The sequence below is a fragment of the Amphiura filiformis genome, chromosome 1, assembly GCF_039555335.1.
Source record: "Amphiura filiformis chromosome 1, Afil_fr2py, whole genome shotgun sequence".
Taxonomy (NCBI): Eukaryota; Metazoa; Echinodermata; class Ophiuroidea; order Amphilepidida; family Amphiuridae; genus Amphiura; species Amphiura filiformis.
Window position 1 is genome coordinate 8,650,646 of NC_092628.1, and position 20,111 is coordinate 8,670,756.

At 36.5% G+C, this 20,111-nt stretch overlaps 1 protein-coding gene and 1 long non-coding RNA gene across 2 annotated transcripts; both read right to left on the reverse strand.

Annotated features, from left to right (window-relative positions):
• Positions 1-217: 217 nt before the first annotated feature.
• Positions 218-10,200, reverse strand: LOC140147361 (uncharacterized). Its single transcript, XR_011858353.1, has 3 exons — positions 10,179-10,200; positions 2,321-2,434; positions 218-393 (listed from the first exon to the last, which is right to left on the reverse strand). It is a non-coding gene; the product is annotated as an uncharacterized lncRNA (long non-coding RNA).
• A 4,038-nt stretch (positions 10,201-14,238) lies between these two features.
• LOC140155272 (uncharacterized) lies at positions 14,239-17,013 on the reverse strand. Its single transcript, XM_072178041.1, has 3 exons — positions 16,118-17,013; positions 14,471-14,620; positions 14,239-14,261 (listed from the first exon to the last, which is right to left on the reverse strand). The coding sequence occupies exons 1-3, from the start codon at positions 16,920-16,922 to the stop codon at positions 14,239-14,241; spliced, it is 978 nt and encodes a 325-aa protein (XP_072034142.1). The 5' UTR covers positions 16,923-17,013.
• Positions 17,014-20,111: the final 3,098 nt, after the last annotated feature.

Genomic DNA, 20,111 nt, shown 5'->3' on the forward strand with positions numbered 1-20,111 from the left:
CTTCGAGGACTGTTATATATCAAAAATTTGAAAAATATCATATTTTATAATTTGTCATAAAATTTGTATTATATTGTGATTTTCAAAAATTAAAATTATTTGATATCAGAAAGACATGCTTAGTATTCAGAATGCAATTCGATAGGTCTGAGGTGCTCTCATGTCCCACAAAAAATACTGTCGAAACGCAATAAACGCTCATTTTAGATCCCTTAATTACGAAGAAAATTTTACACTTGAAGAAAAATATTTGTAAAAAATATTTGATTATCTGTTAGTGACCGTTGATAAATAAAATTAATTGTAAATAAAAAGATACAATATTTATATTCTATTGTTCTATTAAAATAATGTCCTTTGGGCATATTGAAGTCCTCTATGTTGTGTCCGGCCCTGTTGAAATAAGTAAACAAATACTCTGAATTATTTTCAAGAGTTTAGAATATTTACGAAAGGAGGAAATGCAAAATGTTTTCTACAAAAAAGATTAACTATTTGGTTAAAGCCATATTATAACATTTGCTGATGAGGACGCCCTCACTGATTTTTCACAATTATTTTTACACGATTATATTGTACTTTATTAAACAAATAAAAACTGCAAAAATCAAGACTCTAGGTGCTGTAGAATAAAACGATGAAACCGGCGTTTTATTATTACGATGGAATTATTAGTCGAACGTATACACGATGTTCATAACACACAGTACGTACACGGTGTGCGGGACGGTGATCTACACAACAAAGGGTCGTACCATAACATGCCCGAAGGAGTGGTACGTATTGGCGACATATGCGCTGGTAGTAAATTCAATTTTCTTTGCTTTGCCGTAGTTGTTCGGCTCAAAAATAAAAGGGGATATATCTGACGGTAAAAACTAACATTTTATGGCAGAGAAATGCTAATCTATTTTGTATGAAAATGTTATAATATGGCTTTAAAAGAAGAACCATCTGTGTCATTCTGTGTGCATGATGTGTGTGGTATTATCTGACACATTTATTGATCAGCTTTTATATTTATTTGAAATATTGTGGCGATAACCTTCACATCCAATATGGCCGCTGTTTTGATATGTAAACAATATTTTGATCACCCATCACCCTAGTAACCTGTCAATGTAGTTTGGATAGTGTCAGGTGAAAGGGAATAGTTTACCCATATGATGATACCAAACTTGATGGGTTACGGTCAAGTTTTACATAAGATTTTTAACCAAAAGCCTGTTTTTTATAGAATATAATATTGTGCAGAAAATTAGGGTTTTTTCTATATATAATTCACTGGGTCAGTAAATGCCATTTGGTCTAATTGCAGCTTCCCATGATATCTTCTGGAAATGCTAGACATATTTCTACGAAATATTGACAGTCAAACAGGCTCCCCCTTACCCCTTAGTGGAACATAATAATACACGTATTTTAATACTTAAAAGTTATCCAAGGGATTTTGGTTGACGGGTCCTTCCCGAGGTGTTTCTTTGAAAAAATTCTGCAGTGAATGTGTGATGTGATGGGAAATGTTTCTTGAGTGACTGAACTGACAAATTTCTTGGATTCTGCACTTCCGTGAGGGACATTTGGTACATCCGGGACTATCTACAGTGTGGGAACGGTTGAGTTTGGCAGTGACAAGAAGGTCACGTATGTTTCTTGAACGGCGGAAGGCAAGTAAAGGAGGAGAAGAGAAGATTTGCTTCAAAACATCGTCGGAGTGGAGGATATGCATGTGTTTGGATATGATCTTGTTAATCTGTTGGAAAGCAGGATTGTAGGTCACGACTAGAGGGACCCTATCGGTCTTGGCCTTAGGTTTGTACTTAAGTAAAAATGGAATCCTAAAACCATAAGTGCGATGCAGCTTTGCCAAAAGAACTTCATGAGAGATGGAATCAGAAGCGGAACTGTAACTAAGATCAACTGAGATAAAGTCAATGGTAACATTGTGTACTTATTTTGGTAACATTGGATAGGAAAGGCCCATTACTAAATACATGTATAACGGCATATTATTTTTAATAAGGGGGTTGCAAGGACCTACCCCTTCGAAGTTCGTATTGCAAATAAATTACATAAAAGGACTAGGTATAACTTCCACAAGCATTTCCTGAAATTGAAAAAGTCTAACCAAGGTATTCCACTATTACTATTAAGTAATTACACAGGGAAGGCTGAACGTTTGAGCTTTTATAGCTACCTATTGTCATAATTAGACGACGATAGCTGCCTCTTATGCCACAAAGGCTTTAAGCACCTTGAATTTCAAGTTTAGAAAGAATAAGATGATCATGAATGTTGCCTAGGGTTTCATTTGTCTTACTTGTTTCACATCTAGTTCCAGACCATCCCTGTCGGCAAATACACCTGTACTGGTTACCAACACTCACACATCGTCCGTGATTAAAGCATGGTATCAACCGACAATCGCTTACATCTAACGGGAGCAAAATATGCATACAAAACAAAAAGAAATTTAAAGGAACATATGTACACATGCAGCCATTTGTGATCTTGCGACCACGTTTGAATCAGGTAATTGGCATGACTGACCAACTCACTGACTGACTTGGATTTGAGATGGCCCTTTTCGGCTACCAAGAATATTTACGTCATAATATTGGTGAGATGGATAATGTTGGAAATATAAGAGCTTTTTTATGTCAAGCATATCTAGGCATCAACAGCTGAAATGTAGGAGATAACGCTTCGGCCAGGCACAAGTGACCTGGTGAATGAAGGGAGTCGCCGTAGATAGCTGGTCGGGGCAACTTTTACAGAACAGTCAAGTGTAGCCAACAATCGGGATTATTATTCTGATCGGAACCGACTGTAACGAGGTCTTTTATCATGGGTCATCTGCCCCGCCTTTACCAGATGAGCCACGGGGAGAGCGCGTAAGATTTTTTTGGTCCTGCGGGGAATTGAACCCGGGACCTCTCGCACCAAAGGCAAAAACCTTAACCAATGTGCCACCAGGCAAAGACCTTAACCAGTGTGCCACGAGGCAAAGACCTTAACCAGTTTGCCACGCTGCGCTTATAAGCAAGTTAATCAAACAAAATTGATCATGCTCGGAAAGTACAAGCTGATGTGGCAGTGACGTCAACGCGTTAAGGGGGTACTACACCTCTGTGGTAAATTTGTGACTATTTTTGCATATTTCTCAAAAAATAATAACACACTGGTAACAAAAGTTATGTATATTATTGGGGCAAGGAATCCAATTACTACATTGAAATTTCACTGACTCAAGACAAGCGGTACAGTATATATGATAGGAAATGAGGTACATCCTAGCGGTACCTTATTTCAACACCCTCTAACCTTTTACGAAACTCTTTACGTAACATTTAGTATGATTGTAATTTCCAACGGACACATTTTGTTTTTAGCTATTCATGCTAATGAATGGAACGAACACATCATTCCATTTATATCGCAATTCGTCGGGATCATCACATAGTGACGTATCGTGTTTTTGGTAATTTTGCAATTTTTGGTATTATGGGTTTATATATCGTTCTCTTCAATTACGCCAAGGACAAAAAGATGAAAAGTAAGTAATAATAGTACTTGAATTAAATTGGCGTATGGAATGGTAAGAAAATGTTAATAAAGAAAAATACACATTTTAATATGCTTACCGAAAACTGCATCACGCCATTATATGTTGCACTTTTCCGTAAACATATATAGTATACTAGTGCATAGTATATTATACGCCACCATTAGCTCTTGATCAGAGCCCTCGCAGTACCTTTAGAAGATCCAGTGATCCCCGGATAAAATAAACCCAGGCAAGTGACTAGCAAAGTAGATGTATAGAAAAAGGCCAATCTCTGCCTGCTAAAACCATTCTATCAAAAATTCATACCACCACGAGTACAATTTACAGAAGCTTGTCGAATATCGCTATGCAAGCTACATAAGTCACCAACATATCTGTGCTCAGAAGTTGGACCACTATCCCTTGGTCACGAACATCACAGGGCCACAGTATAAACTGCAGTACAATGTCTACCCATAGACTCTGAATGCCCCACCCCACCAACCGCGAAAGTCCACTGACCGAGGCGTAGCCTGTCTTCAAACTATAGTGTCAGACGGGATATGGCATGGCCTTTTCTTTTTTCCTTCTATCGGATGGAAAATAGGTCAGATTTTGTAACAAAGCTACGCCACTATGTGACGCACTTTTTTTGTAATATTGTGTACGCAGTTGCCATTGTACCACAATCTCAGTCCAAAGTCCTGATGACTATACTTCCACTACCCTAGCTACTCTGCTAGTGTTCTCCAAATGGTCTTCTATGTTGACCTTAAGCTTCTCTCTCGGAGATCTCCTGAGCAAGCTGCCTGCTCCACTTGACAGACAGATAACACTCTATGTTAGTCCAGCAAAATATCCCAGTTCGGTGATGGAGATACTTCAGTCTGTCACTTCTTTCAGTCGACAAACAATAAAGCACTATTGGCTTTCACTACCGCCTTTGGCGTAAAGAATTCTCTCCAACACACACACACAAGAACCGCGAACCGAAGTTTGAAGACTTCAATGGTAACTTTGTACCAATACTGGCTAACATAAGTTTCACAGAGTTTCCTCTTACACCTCAAGACTGCTGCCTCGATCATTCAACCTCCAGGCTTTTATCTAACTTCTACCTATTCTAGAATAATCTACATAAATTACAGCATTTAATCATCCCATATATGGCATATTACATTACCTCAATTCCCAAAATAGTGCATGAAATCACCACAAGCCAATCAGATCAATTACTCTGTACACATAGTTCTAAAAATAGCACATTACCTCAACACAAACCAATCAGACACTGTACACTGATTTTTGGCACAGTGCCAGCACTTTACTACAGTGGTAGAGTATGATCTAATTGTTGCTAGAACTTTCTCCACATTACATGTACTAGATATATGAATTTCTTGATCACTTTAATCATTAACCTTCTAGAATATTCCATGCACAAACAAATGGAGATAAATATCAAAACAAGTAAAAATTAATGTTTGATGGCAAAATACATAACTTTTAATGAATATTATGGAATATTTTGGGGCGCACATAACAAAATCAAGTCGGTAGGTCTTATGGAGTGAATGATGCAAAATTACTAATTTCACATTGGCAACACTGATATCTTAAAATTATTTGGATACTCTCTAAATCTTAACTGTTAGAAACAGGTTCAAAGTAGAACCTAAAAAGGTTCTTAAGTTGTCCTGTATATATAACCTCAAAAGGTTCTATGAATAATTAATATGGGTTGCGCAATGGTCAGAAAGAACAATTCCATACATTAAAAAGGTTCTGTAGGCCTAAAGGCCAGAAAGAACCATTTCGGTGTTCTTACTATTTCCTAGAACCCATTTCTCTTGTTTGTTGTTTTGTATGTAGGACCTCTAGAATCGTTTTTTCAAAGTCTGTAAAGGGAAATAAATAAGTAATCTTAAAGATTTAAGTTAATGTTTAGCCTTGTACTACAAACCACATTTTTCAAAATAGTCAATATATTTGGCAACACTGTAACTGCATACTTAAGTTGCCCAAGTTGCAAATTCATATAGGGGTTCACCAAGGACCAATGTACATAATATCATATTATTATTGTAACTGACTCACCATCGTAGCTGTTATATGCCATCAAAGTCAGGCAAAAATGACCACTTTTAAAAATCCGCCAAAATAGCCTTCGATTTAGCGGTTTATCATTGACAACAGAACTGGCAACCCCATGATTGGTAGCATAATGTGTAGTGTAAAGATCACCCCTTTGAGTATAGTACTCAATATAAAAATATAGGTCCCTTATATCCGGGACGTTCTGTTGAATTTGACAATTTGTTTGTATTTTTATTTTTACATGGTACACAACTATGCGGCCTTTGTGTTGGCGGGAACATTTAACTCCATGAGCGCGTCTTGTACCATGCTTGTACTTCCCATCTTTGTGCGTGCGTTTAAATTGGTGATATTACGGTAAAGTCCGTCTTAAGCATGCAAACCGCAATCCAAAGTCAGTAGTCCACTTGGGAAGCTAACAAACAGAGGGGGTATGGTGACTGAAAAGATCAGTTGTGAAAATCTATCAATTGTGCACAAATTAATTAAATCAGAGTTTTAAGCTTAAATGCAATAACCAGAGTATGCACAATGGACAAGTGGACTATGGAGTAGTCTATACAATGGTATACTTTTATATCAAAATTTTGGTCAAAATCGAATAACATCAGTAATACAGTCGATCATGGACAAAAGTTGAATTTAATTGAAAGGTACAATTGTCTTTTGATGTTTACACCCCACAGTTTGTCAATAAGCAAATGATTACCTGAGGAAGCGCATTACAATGAAAGGATCACACAATTGCAACACTTTTTGGCGGTCTATTTGTATCACAAAATGAGATTAAAGCCACTAGCAAACTTTATTGTTTAAACAAAAACATAACTCTCACTGTGACATGTTCAGATAAGTCTCTTGCTTGAGAAAACACAATTCTATATTTGGTTTGTCCGCCCCATGCTAGCTCAAGGTCACGTACTCGACGTGGTTTTCTCTCGAGCAGATTTGCCAAGGTTCCTTGTGGATTATCTTGCCAGCAAGCAATAAGGGCGTGTCTAAGTTCCTGCAGGGTGCTTGGTTGATGCATGTAACCTCTGTCCATAAGTTCAGGTGTTCTACATTCTCATTTTCAAGGAATTCCTCACGCGTCGGGCTCTGTGTGCCGTGGCGTTGTCATCTTGGATCACGAAATTGTTCCCAAAGTCTCATCTTGCAAACGGAAGCATAATTGTATCAAAAACATGTAGATATTGGTCCTGGTTCATGTGTCCTCCTTGCAAGTAGAGGTGTGATTTCAACCTACTGTGAAATGCTCCCCATACAGTGATTCCACCACCCTTCGCTGGACTCTCGGCAGGATACAATCCTCAAGCAGGACTTGAACAACCTGTCTTCGGACCTAGAATCGGCCATCTTGTTTGTATATAAGGAACCGAGCCTCTTCACTGAAGATCACATTACGCCAGTGGCCTACTGTCAAATTCCTGTGTCTCTGTGACTATCGTAAGCGAGCATGCCGATGTCTTTGCAGAAGTATCGGCTTTCTTATTGGTCATCTTGCGCAAAAACCTGTACTACCCAGTCTATTCACAATTTTTCTGGTAACAGGCGCGTTGACCTCAACCATTCTGTTCGTAACCGAGATGCATGCTTCCTGCGGCCATTGCGGCAAAGTCTCAGGAGTGATCGGTCTTTTAGAAACTGCACCTTCAGGGCACCTTGTATAATTCCTAAAGCGCCACCAATATAATTCTGTGTAGCTGCGATTACGTAATTAAGTCAATGACGCTAGCGTATAAATCTGCGCTCAACTCGCACCCCATGATCAGAAATATCGTATACAACAGACAGATGCAACAAAGTAAAGCTGGTTTCTTCACACGACAATGCAAAACCAATGTAACCTTATGAATCATAATGCTGAAATAACTGCGAAAAGAATGCCCGATGGATCATTGGTCATGTCAGGCTTAGAATGGTACCTAAGACCTTGCCAGACACCCGTGATCCATTTTGCACGGCTGATGGCGGTGTTGATACATTAGTTGAGGTAAAACATTTCAACCTAATTTGTTTTATACCAATGTCACTTTTCAGAATAAAGAATTGATTAAAAATGGAAGAGGCAACATGTGAACGATATGTATTCATAAACGAAAAAGGTCTTTAAAGAGGACTTGTATTTTATCCATCTAAGCTAACGTGCTAACAGGTTAAAATCTAAATTCAAAGTATAGACCTTCCGGAATAAGAGTCGTTACTCTGAGTTATACACCAAAAGGCGATCGTCAGATGTTTATATACGGGATTGGGATTGATAGTAAGTAGAGAGGCCACTTTGTGGATACATAGGATCCCGTGCATCAGTTTTGGACAAAGGTGTCAACCGGGTTAGAATTAATCTTTAGAGTCTTTCTATCTGTTTAACCCGGCTGGCAATTCTGAAAAGTGATTTGGACTGAGAATATCAAATATTAAAGAGCCATAACTTCAAAAGAAAATTGACTGCAATCTTAATTTTTGCTCTGAATAATAGAAGACATATGAATAATTTAAATCTGTGAACAAACATATTCCATCATACCATATTGAGGCAAACTTTGGGTAAAAACATGCTTTTTCATGCTTTTTATTATCTTTTACCCAAAATACGTTATTGTTTTTGGTGTGAAAATTTATTTATTTGTCAAGAAATGTATATCAATGTATAGAGTTGGATGCTTGAATTTTAAAAAGTTAACAGTGACATATTTTTGTGACCCATAGTTTTTGACCTATGACCTCCAGAAAACCATAGGCCATTTAAACATGAAATATATACGGGCATGCGTCTCAAGTTGGGTACCCCAATAGGTTGGAGTTGTGACATTTTTTCTCAATGGAATTCATGGTTATTCCTTTCAAATTTGATTCCAAATTTAGGTCTAATACCAAATTTAGGTCTATACACTGTTGCTAATTTATTTTATGACTAATTAAGCTAATTTTAATTTTTACTTAAAAGTCTTTGGTTGGAGGAGGTGTGGACACAGAGCCATACAAACTCTATGGAAAGAGTCCAGCACAGTTTGATGACATGGTTGTTTTCCCCTTTTATGTTAATTTACAAACTGATATCCATGATTATTTAGTACCATGGTTGATAGTAATCATATAGCAATTAGATACTTAAGTAGTGTGTGTAATTTCAATTAATTAATTAGACTAACAAGCTGGTTTATTGGTCACTCCATGTCGTTTTCCATAGACTTCTATGTAAAACAGTCGATTTACAGAGTTACATGTCGTCACCCTCATAACAAAGCTGCCTGAGTCATTACTTCATGTTTCTCATTTGCAATTTTGATTTTCTAAGTAATAAACCCATTATTAATCAAATTTCCGGCCGCATTCTTCATTAACTTGTGGAATACATCAAAAGAGATGTCCGAAAGTGTCAAATGAAGAGATAATTTGTACTGTTTCTGGGTTGTTATGATTATTTGTGACTTAACCGGCTACTGAGCGTGTTTTAAGCAGTTAATTAGCAATTAATTAAGATATTTGAATAATTAATTAGGTATAATAATGAATTTTGATTTCAAGCCCTGTTTGATTTTGACCTCCTTAGATTGTGAAAATGCTCCTGAAAAGAAATAGGCAATTTAGAACGATACAACATGTTCATTAAAAAGTTAATTGGTAACTTAAAAAGTTATAGAAACACTTATTTTGTCTTCATGAGTGACAATAATTCAATATGGCAGATTTCCTACAGTGTTAACCCCTTTAATTTGCTGATTGGTTAATTATGTGATATATTCATCCGAGTGACCAATTAAAATACAGCTTCTAAAATCTAAATATTTAGCTCAATACTACCCCTATTCTTACCATGCTGCTGATTGGCTCAATAAATCATAATAGTCTTGTAACCAATCAGCAGAGAGCACTCGTAGGTTTGCTTGTTTGTTTTATTTCTTTTTTAACCTGGGACACTCAATCAGTTGAAAACACAATTAATTATTTCTTTTTTGAAAATGTATACCTTTATATACTTCTCGTTATTACATTTAGAGCTACAATAAAATAAAAAAACGATATCTAAATTACCGACTCGAGGAAAATACCACAATTTAGTATTTTTGTAAAGATAAAAAGAAAATAAACAACAAAAATACCTCTTTGGTCAATAAATCAATCATTCTCTGCATACTCTTGATCAGAAAAATCTTCCCACATGAATGAGTAGAAAATACATATGTTACGTAACCATGGTTATCTTTAGTTTGCATTGATGTACTTTTCATGGAAACGTTTTAAAACGTTTTGTATGAAAACACACTACAAAAACAATTTTAAATGTTTTCAAAATGCTATTGCAAAATATTTTTTGCAAATATTTTTTGCCAAATATTTTGTCAACACTTAAATAACATTATTATATTTGCAGTAAGTTATCAAAAACGTTTTTTAATGTTATGAAAACGATTTACCCTTTATATAACCCGACATTGAATAAAAGTTTTCTGTCATACTTTTCGAACCTTTTGCGAATGATGCTGAAAATGTTATGTGTTTATAAGTATAAGAAAATAATTTTGTTACGTACGGGGTGATTCGGTAGGATTTGTAAGATTTGTTAGTTGTGTCATAGTCGTCAGAATCTCTGTTGTTGCTCCATTTCCTGTCGATAAAAACCAATACAAGGAGATTATTGATTTGGATAATAGCCTAGGAGGAATACAAATTCTGAATATTCTGTCACAACTTACTATACAGCCTGTCTCAAAAAATTGTGCAAGTAAAAAGCGCCCTCTATGGCAATTAGAAAATACCGTTGTGACATGATGCTTATATCAACGTCAAGGGCGTAGTCTTAGCTCTCAAATGCCGTTTGTTCTGTTCAATTTACTTGTTTTAATCTCGAGATATATTTAGTTAACAACGAAAGGGTAAAATTACAATTGTGCCACTTTTACTAGGGAAGATCAAGAGGAATGTACTAGTACATGTAAATCAAATCAGTTCCTTCGTGAAATCAAAAGAACGCATCAATTACTAGTATACAACAATAAAAATTGTACTGTTTTATCATGATACATGTATTATATGATTCTCTTTTTCCACTTAAAACAGGTTTTAAAAGAGAAATAGATATTTCACATTCTGCTGTAAAAGTAAATACATGTGCATGTCAATGATTTTATCATGATTAATACTGTTCATTCTTTGTCACTCAAGACATGTTAAAAGACAACAAAAATTGTAAACTTATAGGTTAATGAACGCGTATTATTTGTTGGGAGAGAAATTAGACAAAATAATGCATGCGCGCAGAGGTTGATGCGTCTTATGCACAAGCCCTGAAGGGGGAGTGCATTAGACACATCAACATCAGCTATCATCATTGATCTAGGGCCTACTTGTGTAGCCCTCTTCCCTAGTAAAAGTGGCACAATTGTGATTTTACCCTATCGTGGTTAACTAAACATATCTCGAGATTAAAAAAAGTAAATTAAACAGAACAAACAGCATCTGAGAGCTAAGATTACGCTCTTGACGTTGATGTAGGCATCATGTCACAACGGTATTTTCTAATTGCCATAGAGGGCGCTTTTCAACTGCACAATTTTTTTTTAGACAGGCTGTATAGATTTGGATTTCTTCTAGGTTGTTGGAAGAACTTAAAATGCGCCACCGTCCAAGTTTACTGATACCTTTTATCACGTTTAACATCAATATTTAAACTTACACTTGTTCTTTAAAAATTCATTGCGGTAACAGAGTGATTGTAAAAGTGTCATATTGCTAATCAATTGAAAAAGCAGAAACATGAAAGCATTATGTAGAACAGAAAACTTATGAAAAGACATTCAAAACCCACACAATAATCGGCGTAATGTAATATGCTAAACAGTGTTTTCTGATGATACCAGAGGAGTCCCATTATAGTGACAGTTTTGGAAAAAGTTGCTTATGATCTCACACCACCAAATCAGAGTCCCATAGAGATATGTGCTAAATTTGCCTTAAGAAAACGTCATTTTTTCTTCACAGGAGCGACTCAGTTTTAAGCGACAGCTATGATGGTTGAAATCAGCCCTTGCCTGATCCCTCTGGCTGGGAAAAAATATAGGTTGACCGTCATTATTTTTTACGACTGGCCCTCAAAGTCTACGATGTCTGGGAATTTCCTATTTTCAGGCAAAACCATGCCGGTGTTTCTGTAAAGAAAAGGCTGCTTAAAATCATTAAAAGTTATTCGATCTCTCCCATCTGTGGTACACTTGCAGGAATTAATATTACTAATCATGACCAATCCAAATTTGGCTAAAATTATGCAAATTTCTGCTCATTTTAATGCTTAAATTCAGAATCAATGGGTTTTTCTGAGAAGTGAAATTCAAGGGCGCACAACCATATATACTATTTGGTGGTGTGAAATCTTATCAGTGGCGTAGCGTCATAGGGGCACGAAGGGGGTCAAAATTTTAAAAATCCCATAGGAAAATTGCCAAAAAAACGGCTTCTACCCCCCCAATCAGACCCGGTGCCCCCACCATAAGTATGGTGACCCACGCTGCGCGCTGCGCCACTGCTGATTATATAGTGCTAACATTTATCTACACCCCTCCCCCAGCTGTCATTTTATGAAATTCTGAAAAGTGATGTGAGCTGAGATATTTGGGTTGACACATGCATTTGTAAAAATTTTGTATCAATATGTACTTTAATCAATATTAAAGTAACTTACTTAATATTCTACTCCTTCCACAAATTTCATGGCTCAGAGTTGAAACTTGTACACATGCAATGACCTTCGCTGGTAAACAAAATTAATCTCTAATTTGGGATCAAAGGTCATTTAAAAAAGGAAGGTTTTATTTCAAACTCTAATGGTACCCGCAGGTCAAATAGCTAGAATTGGACATTAAACACACCTAAACAGACACAATGCAATTAGCAGGCAGCAGCTTAATCAGCGCCAATATTGCAACACTGAAACAAACAACTATACAAACATCCAACCCAACCCAACCCCATCCCCCAGTAGGCAATGAGGATAAAGTGCCTTGCCCAAGGACACAACACGTTGGCACGAGCGGGGCTCGAACTTGCAACCTATGGATTATGAGTCGGGCGCCTCAGTTATCTACTCGGCCACACGTGCTCCCACAACGGGGGCCCGGGGGTTCACTCCCATTGTGGCCTGTACACCATCCGCGATAATCAACTTTTGAAAAGCACCCTAAACAAGGATTTAACCCTTGGTTAAAACGATACCTTAAGCGCCTGGTTTAACACCCTAAACAGGGATTTCATTCCTTGCATCAAATTTCATACCCTAAATTTCATTTCCGCGTATGGTATTAGCAATTGCAATTTTGCTACCCTTTTTGCAATTTTTCATGTTTTTGACACCCTAAACACGATACGCGCGTATCGTGCCTACCCACGAAAAACTACCCTTTTTACGCGTTTTACGCGTTAAGGTCAAATATTAAAATTGATCCAATCGAGGAATGATCCTTAAGACATGTTAAACATGTTAAAAATATTTATGACCCAGTTATCATCTAATTTGGGGTCAAGGATCATTTAGGGGTCACTTCCAGTCATTCACAAAATACCTTAAAATGCTAATGCAAATTAAGTATTACAGAGTTGCGATTTACGTATACATTGACCTTAGCTGATGCACACAAGTTTAATTCCTAATATGGGTCAAAGGTCATTCAGGGGTCATTTCTGCATAACGGCTACAACTAGGTTCAGATCTATAGCTAGATCTAGTCTGCATTTGTATTTACAAACCTTTGCTATTTACACACCTGCACCTTAATTACGAACAGCGTAATTCTACTTAAAGATTGGTATAATATCGCTTATATTAATCTGGTATATATTGCACTTTTTATAGGCAAATCATCCCTGTGTGTTTTAAAAGATTTCACAATGCACGTAATAATCAGTATTTGTAGCAAACTGCTTAGCAATATAAAGCTGTAAGGACCAGTCCAAAACCAGCCATATGCATCATGTACTTTTGCTATTCTCTGACGTTTTAAACACGTGCCTTCACTGTAATTTAAAAGGCCCGCCGCCTTTTTGCGTGATTTGGCAGTGTCCCTAGTCTGTCAAATTATTGATTATTGATTATGTTGTTATTCAATCAAGTGGGTCTATATGGTATCATTCATACAGACAGTCAAAGGTACAGTCTTACAGTACATGTGATCATTAACAAAGTCCATCAAAATATTTAATATATTGGGTCACAGGCCAGCTTTCATTACATGCTGACCGACCTTCGTATGCAGACTATATGAGATTTTAGGGATAAGTAATTATTCTTCTTGGTAAGAACATACGAGTACAAATTCAAGTTCTCGCAACAACGCGATATCCTGCGAAAGTCCATATTTAGATGGCGTTAGCCAATACTTCAGTAAAGTATAGGAGATTAATGAGGCTGGTTCGTTGGGTTAACAAAATGTTGCTGGTACTAAAATGATCGAGATTTTCACACATCACCTTTATGGCGTGATTAAGACATTACAAATTGTCGTATAAGAGGGCTTATAAATTAAAATCGCGGAGAGTAAGATCAACGATAGGTATCCACTTTTTTCAGAAACAAGTCACCTTCTCCCGGCAATTCCCAAAAACTAAATAAAGAATTCGAATCCATCTGTAAAAGAAAAGAGCATATTAAAGCCTAAATAGTTATGAACTTGGGACATCAAAACACATGTTGAAATTGGTGTCGATGTCAGATATATTATGATGATAGAATAATTATCCCCAAATTTTTGTTAAACTGCGATTTTTCATTTTAAAGAAATTTTTCGGAAACCTTTTTGGAGAATACCCACTTAAATGGCCCAATCCTTAATATACCTTGCGTTGTTGATGCAGAAGTGGTCAAGCATAAAGTCACCAGATTGGTAGATTCAGACTGTGTTACCATTTCTCCTTTAGTTGATTCAGTAGTAATAGGTATGACAAGTGGTGGTAGAGTAGTCAGTGTTTCTGTTGTTGATCCAGTTACTGTATACATAAAGTTATAATGAACAGTTACAGAAGAACTTACGATATGGATTGGAATATGTTTTTCTAGGTTATTAAAAGAACATTTTTTGTGATCTGATAACAGGTGCCATAATCGCAGTTTACTACTAACAGTGTCATCACTAACAGGTTTAACCATGGACGAATAATAGAGCATGTAATGCGGTGGACTTGCAACTCCGTTCACCGACGTGAGGACAGTGACAAAAAAGTCCTTGTATAAATATGCGATTTACGTAGCCTATATCGCTAGCTATCGTTGGTGGCAGCAGCATTTTTCTGTAATTACATATTCATATATTCATAATGTTATGAAAAATGTAAAATAAAAAATGTCAAAATCTAACATCAATGAAACGCATATTCTTCACAATAAATATGAAGTTTGAACTTCGATTATACTTTCGAAGTAATATAGTTATGTTACTATTGAAATTTTGGATTAAAAATTGAGATGCAAATGCATTTTAACTTAAACGTAATAATAATGTCGTTTTTCAGAAAAAAAAGAAGAACCGACTAGAAAGGCCCTGATTTGGTAAAATGATCTAACTTGAAATTAAAATCGCTGTTTCGAGAAAAAGAGCTTTAAAGTTTGAACACTTGACGTTTTTCTTTTGAATAAAATAAATTATTAAACAGATCTAATGTCTTAGAAAATATAAAAATCTCATTTTTTGGTGGCATGGTGGTGATTTTAGGATGTCACCAATGGAAAGAGCGCCCTCACAGTACCATGATATGGATTTATCTCAAAATGTCCAAATTTCAAGTTAGATCGTTTTACCAAATCAGGGCCGAGAAATGGAAAGAACAGAATTTGAACAATATGGCACCAATACAAACTGTTTTCAAAAACACACAAACAAAATATCTTAAAGAGAGGGTTTTATGTATCTAGCTATATCTTAAAGCCATATTATAACATTTTCATACAAATAGATTAGCATTTCTTTGCCATAAAATGTTAGTTTTTACTGTCAGATATACCCCCTTTTATTTTTGAGCCGAATAACTACGGCAAAGCAAAGAAAATTGGATTTTACTACCAGCGCATGTCACCAATACGTACCACTCCGTCGGTCATGTTATGGTACGACCCTTTGTTGTGTAGATCACCGTCCCGCACACCGTGTATGTACTGTGTGTTATGAACATCGTGTATGCGTTCGACTAATAATTCCATCGTAATAATAAAACGCCGGTTCCGTCGTTTTATTCCAAAATTACGGATTTTGACAAAACTACAGCACCTAGAGTCTTGATTTTTTGCAGGGTATATTGGTTTAATAAAGTACACTATAATCGTATAAAAATGAATTTTAAAAAATCAGTAAGGGCTTCCTCCTCAGCAAATGTTATAATATGGCTTTAACATTAAAATCTAAAATACCGTTTATTTCAAATTACATTTTTCTAGAGAGAGTACTAGAATAAACTGTGTCTTTATGGGGCAGATATTTATTGGTGTAATACCTGCAGCTTTTTCGGTGGTCCTTGCAGCTTCTTTGGTGGTCATTTCTGCTCTTGTTACATGGACCTCGTAATCATCGGCAGTAGCTTCCAAACAACAATTCTTCATGGTCAACAGTTGCTGGTTTAAAAGTTCAATTTCAGTTGTTTGCTGTTCTAGTACAATTGGTAACGAACGGGAAATGCCCTTAACGTCTTCTTGTTGGTTCTCTAGAACAGACACCATAGTATTCATAGTAGATGTTATATTTTCCAGTTGTTGGCTCTGCATCTGCAATAAATTTACTACTTGACTTAGAATGTGAGTTTGTGTTTCGCCTATCTCACTCAGCTTATTTAGAGTCTGAGTTTGCGTCTCGGCCATCTGCGTTTGAGTTGCAGCCATCTGAGTCAGTGTGTGTTGCTGATCCTGCAGGTAGGTCTTTGTCTCATTATTATTATCTTGCTGAGCATCAAGCTGGCTTTGAAGCACATCAATGGTGTTATTTCGATGTTCATTCTCTTTCTTCCATTGACTTTGTAAGATCAGAATTGTTTCCGGTAGCATAGATGCTATGTAATCTGCGGTAGAACTGCTATTCTGAAGCAAAATATTGGTAAGGACATGCAAACCTTCTTGGTTCTCCAAAGAATGTTGCAAATGTTGCAGGCTATGGGAAATGGTAGATGATGTATTCGTTACATTTCGCAGTAGTGAGTTGGCTTCTTGAAATCCCGGGCCAATAGCCGTTATTTGACAATTGCCGCTATCGAGGGTTGCCATGATAGTAGAGACAATGATCGCAAACTTCATTGTAGACAATGCCATTATCACTTTTCGTAAATTATCGGCCTTGGTGAATACGTTTGTTGATATGATTTGTATATAATACTGTTAACAGAGTAGTATTAACAATGGAGTGCTTTATATACAGTAGTCTAGTAAACAGTATATAATAACGATGCTTTATTGGCTCGATGGTTTCGGGTCATTGAATCAGGTCCATTGTCATGGTGTTTGGAGACTGCCTGTTTTGTTTTGTTGTTGCTAAGTGACGTCAACATAAACAGAGATTTTAAACAATTCTCTCAACAAATATTTGACTTACTTGATATTTTACTCCACATCCACGGCAACTTGCACATACATGTAAATCATAACGATATGAGTATTGTGTCTATTGCAATTCTGCAGTTATACTTTTGTATATTTAGATTTAAAGTGACAATAAGATATTTTTTGTAAAACAATGCTCCAATAAACAGTCCATTTTAACCGAACGGCACTGTCGTGATTAGCTTGCAAATTATTTATACAATAATCGTAATGATGTGATGTGCCCTGAGTTATTTCATGAGTGATGACTTTTTGGGAATCCCCTAGTTTACACAATCCTTGTGATGTACAATATCATGATACTAAAGTAGACTTTCCATGCTTCGGACCTCCCTAGTGACACAATCCTTGTGATGTACAATATCAGGATACTGTAGAAGACTTTTTATGTCTCCGACTTTTCCCAGTTACACAAGCTGCTATAGTTGACTTCCCGATCTTCAATTACGTTGCAAATGGAAGAGTAAGTTGCTGGTGACAGTTTATAGGCTGCTTTGTTATCAGCTGTAATTCTAATGTAGATGCACCTGACAAATAAACCTAAACTTCTTTAAAAAATAAATTATTCGCGCTCGCCATCAATTGAATGAATTAGATAAAGAACTCATTTCATCTTTGATACCGTAAATCCAAATGAAACAAAAGTTAATGAAAATTTAACTAAAATCTGTTTCTCAAGAGGAAACAGTATTTATATCTACATTATAACCGTTCATTGAACGACGGTAAAAGATAATCCTTGACCGTATACTTACTCCCCGAGACATCCATGCGTGTAAAAACGTTTATAGTTGATGTTATGGCTAAATTTGAACGTGTGAACACGCTATTTCAGAAGTGGACCAGACCTCCGAACGACGACCAGAAGTAAACATTAGCGTCCCACACTCATAGAAATTGTTCGTTGGCATTACTCAGTAAGTTGATGTAAGTCGTTGCGTCAACTTTCCGAGTAAAGCCAACGCGTACAATTAACGCTGACTCGATATCATTATGTTGGTAGCACTCATTTGCACTTACTCTATTGAGTTGTTACAACTCAGAAAATGAAACTAGGTTAGCATAATTTTCTAGAGGTGTGCTATAGTATACACAATTTTGCACTGATTACAAAAATAAATATTTGAATACTGGTAATTGTGCAGAAAATGATCCAATTACGTGAATTAAGTAACTAATTAAGTAACAATTGTTATTACATCAACTTACATGATGAGTTAAAATAACTCAACTAATTGGTTCTTTGAACCTTGTTTATTTTTCTACGTTCCCTGAACTTGAATTCAGAAGTTGGCATTACTTAAAAGTTGACGCAACGACTTACATCAACTTTTAAGTAATGCCAACAAAGTTGATTAGTTGACGGAACTTTTGAGCTTTTTCAGCATTTTTAAGTTCGGATAACTAAAATGAATTTTGTTTTGGCAACTTTTACACTATTTTTGAGTTGTCCAAAGTTACTCCTTTTGAATTGTGCCAACAAGGCGAACAAGTCATTTCTATGAGTGCACACTCTCATCAGCCCTGTGTTACACTTCCATGAGGAGGTCTACGGGGAGAATTTCTACAAGGTCTACGACGTCGAGTTGTACGTTTTGCTCGCGTTGGAATACCTCCTGTTTCAGTGCCAACTTCGTCCAAATCGGATGGCCGTACCGAGGGTACAGCACCAGATGAAGAATCTAACTAGATGAAGAATCTCCACATGTGGAGGGAGCGTAACCAAACTGGCCGCGTAGGAGACTTGAGGCTGCACTCGCTGTCCTAATCCAAATAGTGCGGGATGTTTTGAGTGATAGAGGTGAAGTTTATGATGCTGTTTCTTTGCAAATTCCCAATGTTTTTCGCGTCCAAATGTATTGGGAACTTTCATAATGATTGCATATTATCATTTTGGAAGAAAAAAGAAAAATCTAAAAATTTAAAAAGATCGTACATTAAGGTTTAATTCCCCGATACCCGCAGTGCTGAGAAACAAGGGTGGGCGAACCTGCCCCTATGGCGAACACTCCCCGCTCTCCCCTACATTTAAGGTAGACATTAGCAAATAGATTCATGTAATGTAATTTGTAGTGGGGTAAACCAAGTTCTTGTATTCAGTTGCACGGGAAGGAGTGATGAGAAACCATCAGGAGAAAATGTAGGGTTCGAGGGAGAAAGGTGAGATACTATCTGAATTCAGACAATTATTCAAAATCGATCTGCTTTTGTAAAAAGCACAACGAACAAATAAACGATTCCAAAATGTAAGTCCCCCTAAGACATTTTGGTATAATCTAAAAACTACTTCATCAATTATCTTCTTAGTTTGGAACATATACTGACCAGTTGTGCATCAAGTGAGTGAGTTTTTGTTGCTACTTTTTATCATCTTCATTGAGAAATCTACGCCATGCTGATGATACCACCTTAATATGCAGCAGTAGAGAGGAACTGCTGGCCCTTTTGAAGGGCATCAAGGAAGCCAGTGAAGAGAAAAAGTTAATGGAAACAGTAACTCTCTCTATATATAATCGTTCTTTGAACTACATATACGGCAATAAGCAACAGATAATCCTTGAACGTATGCTTACTCCCCGGAACATCCCTGAATGTAAAAAAAAAGAAAATTGAAAGCTCTGATGTTTATTGTCGATATTGTGCCAAAGGTTTGTACGCAAGTAAGAAAACGTTATCTTAGAGTAGAGATGGTGTTATTTTTGCGAATTAATGATCGTTTATAGTTTTGTTACATGACACGAGTAAGCCCGTTCATGATAACAAAATACCAATATACAATGACAGAATAATGATTTGATAATTATTTGGCAATTTTGGTGACCTAACGTACACAAATGTCTCTTTTCTGTACTTAAAAGGAAAGGTCCTTGTCCTCTGTCGCAGGTGGTCAACCCTGGCCGT

Bases quoted from the DNA above. Each gene is read 5' to 3' on its own strand.
- LOC140155272 (XM_072178041.1), bottom strand. From the start codon at position 16,922: ATGGCATTGTCTACAATGAAGTTTGCGATCATTGTCTCTACTATCATG. The intron at 14,621-16,117 runs GTATTACACCAA...TTATGTATACAG, and splicing joins GACCACCGAAAAAGCTGCAG to TAACTGGATCAACAACAGAA. The intron at 14,262-14,470 runs GTATATTAAGGA...TTTCTTTTACAG, and splicing joins TTCTGCATCAACAACGCAAG to ATGGATTCGAATTCTTTATT.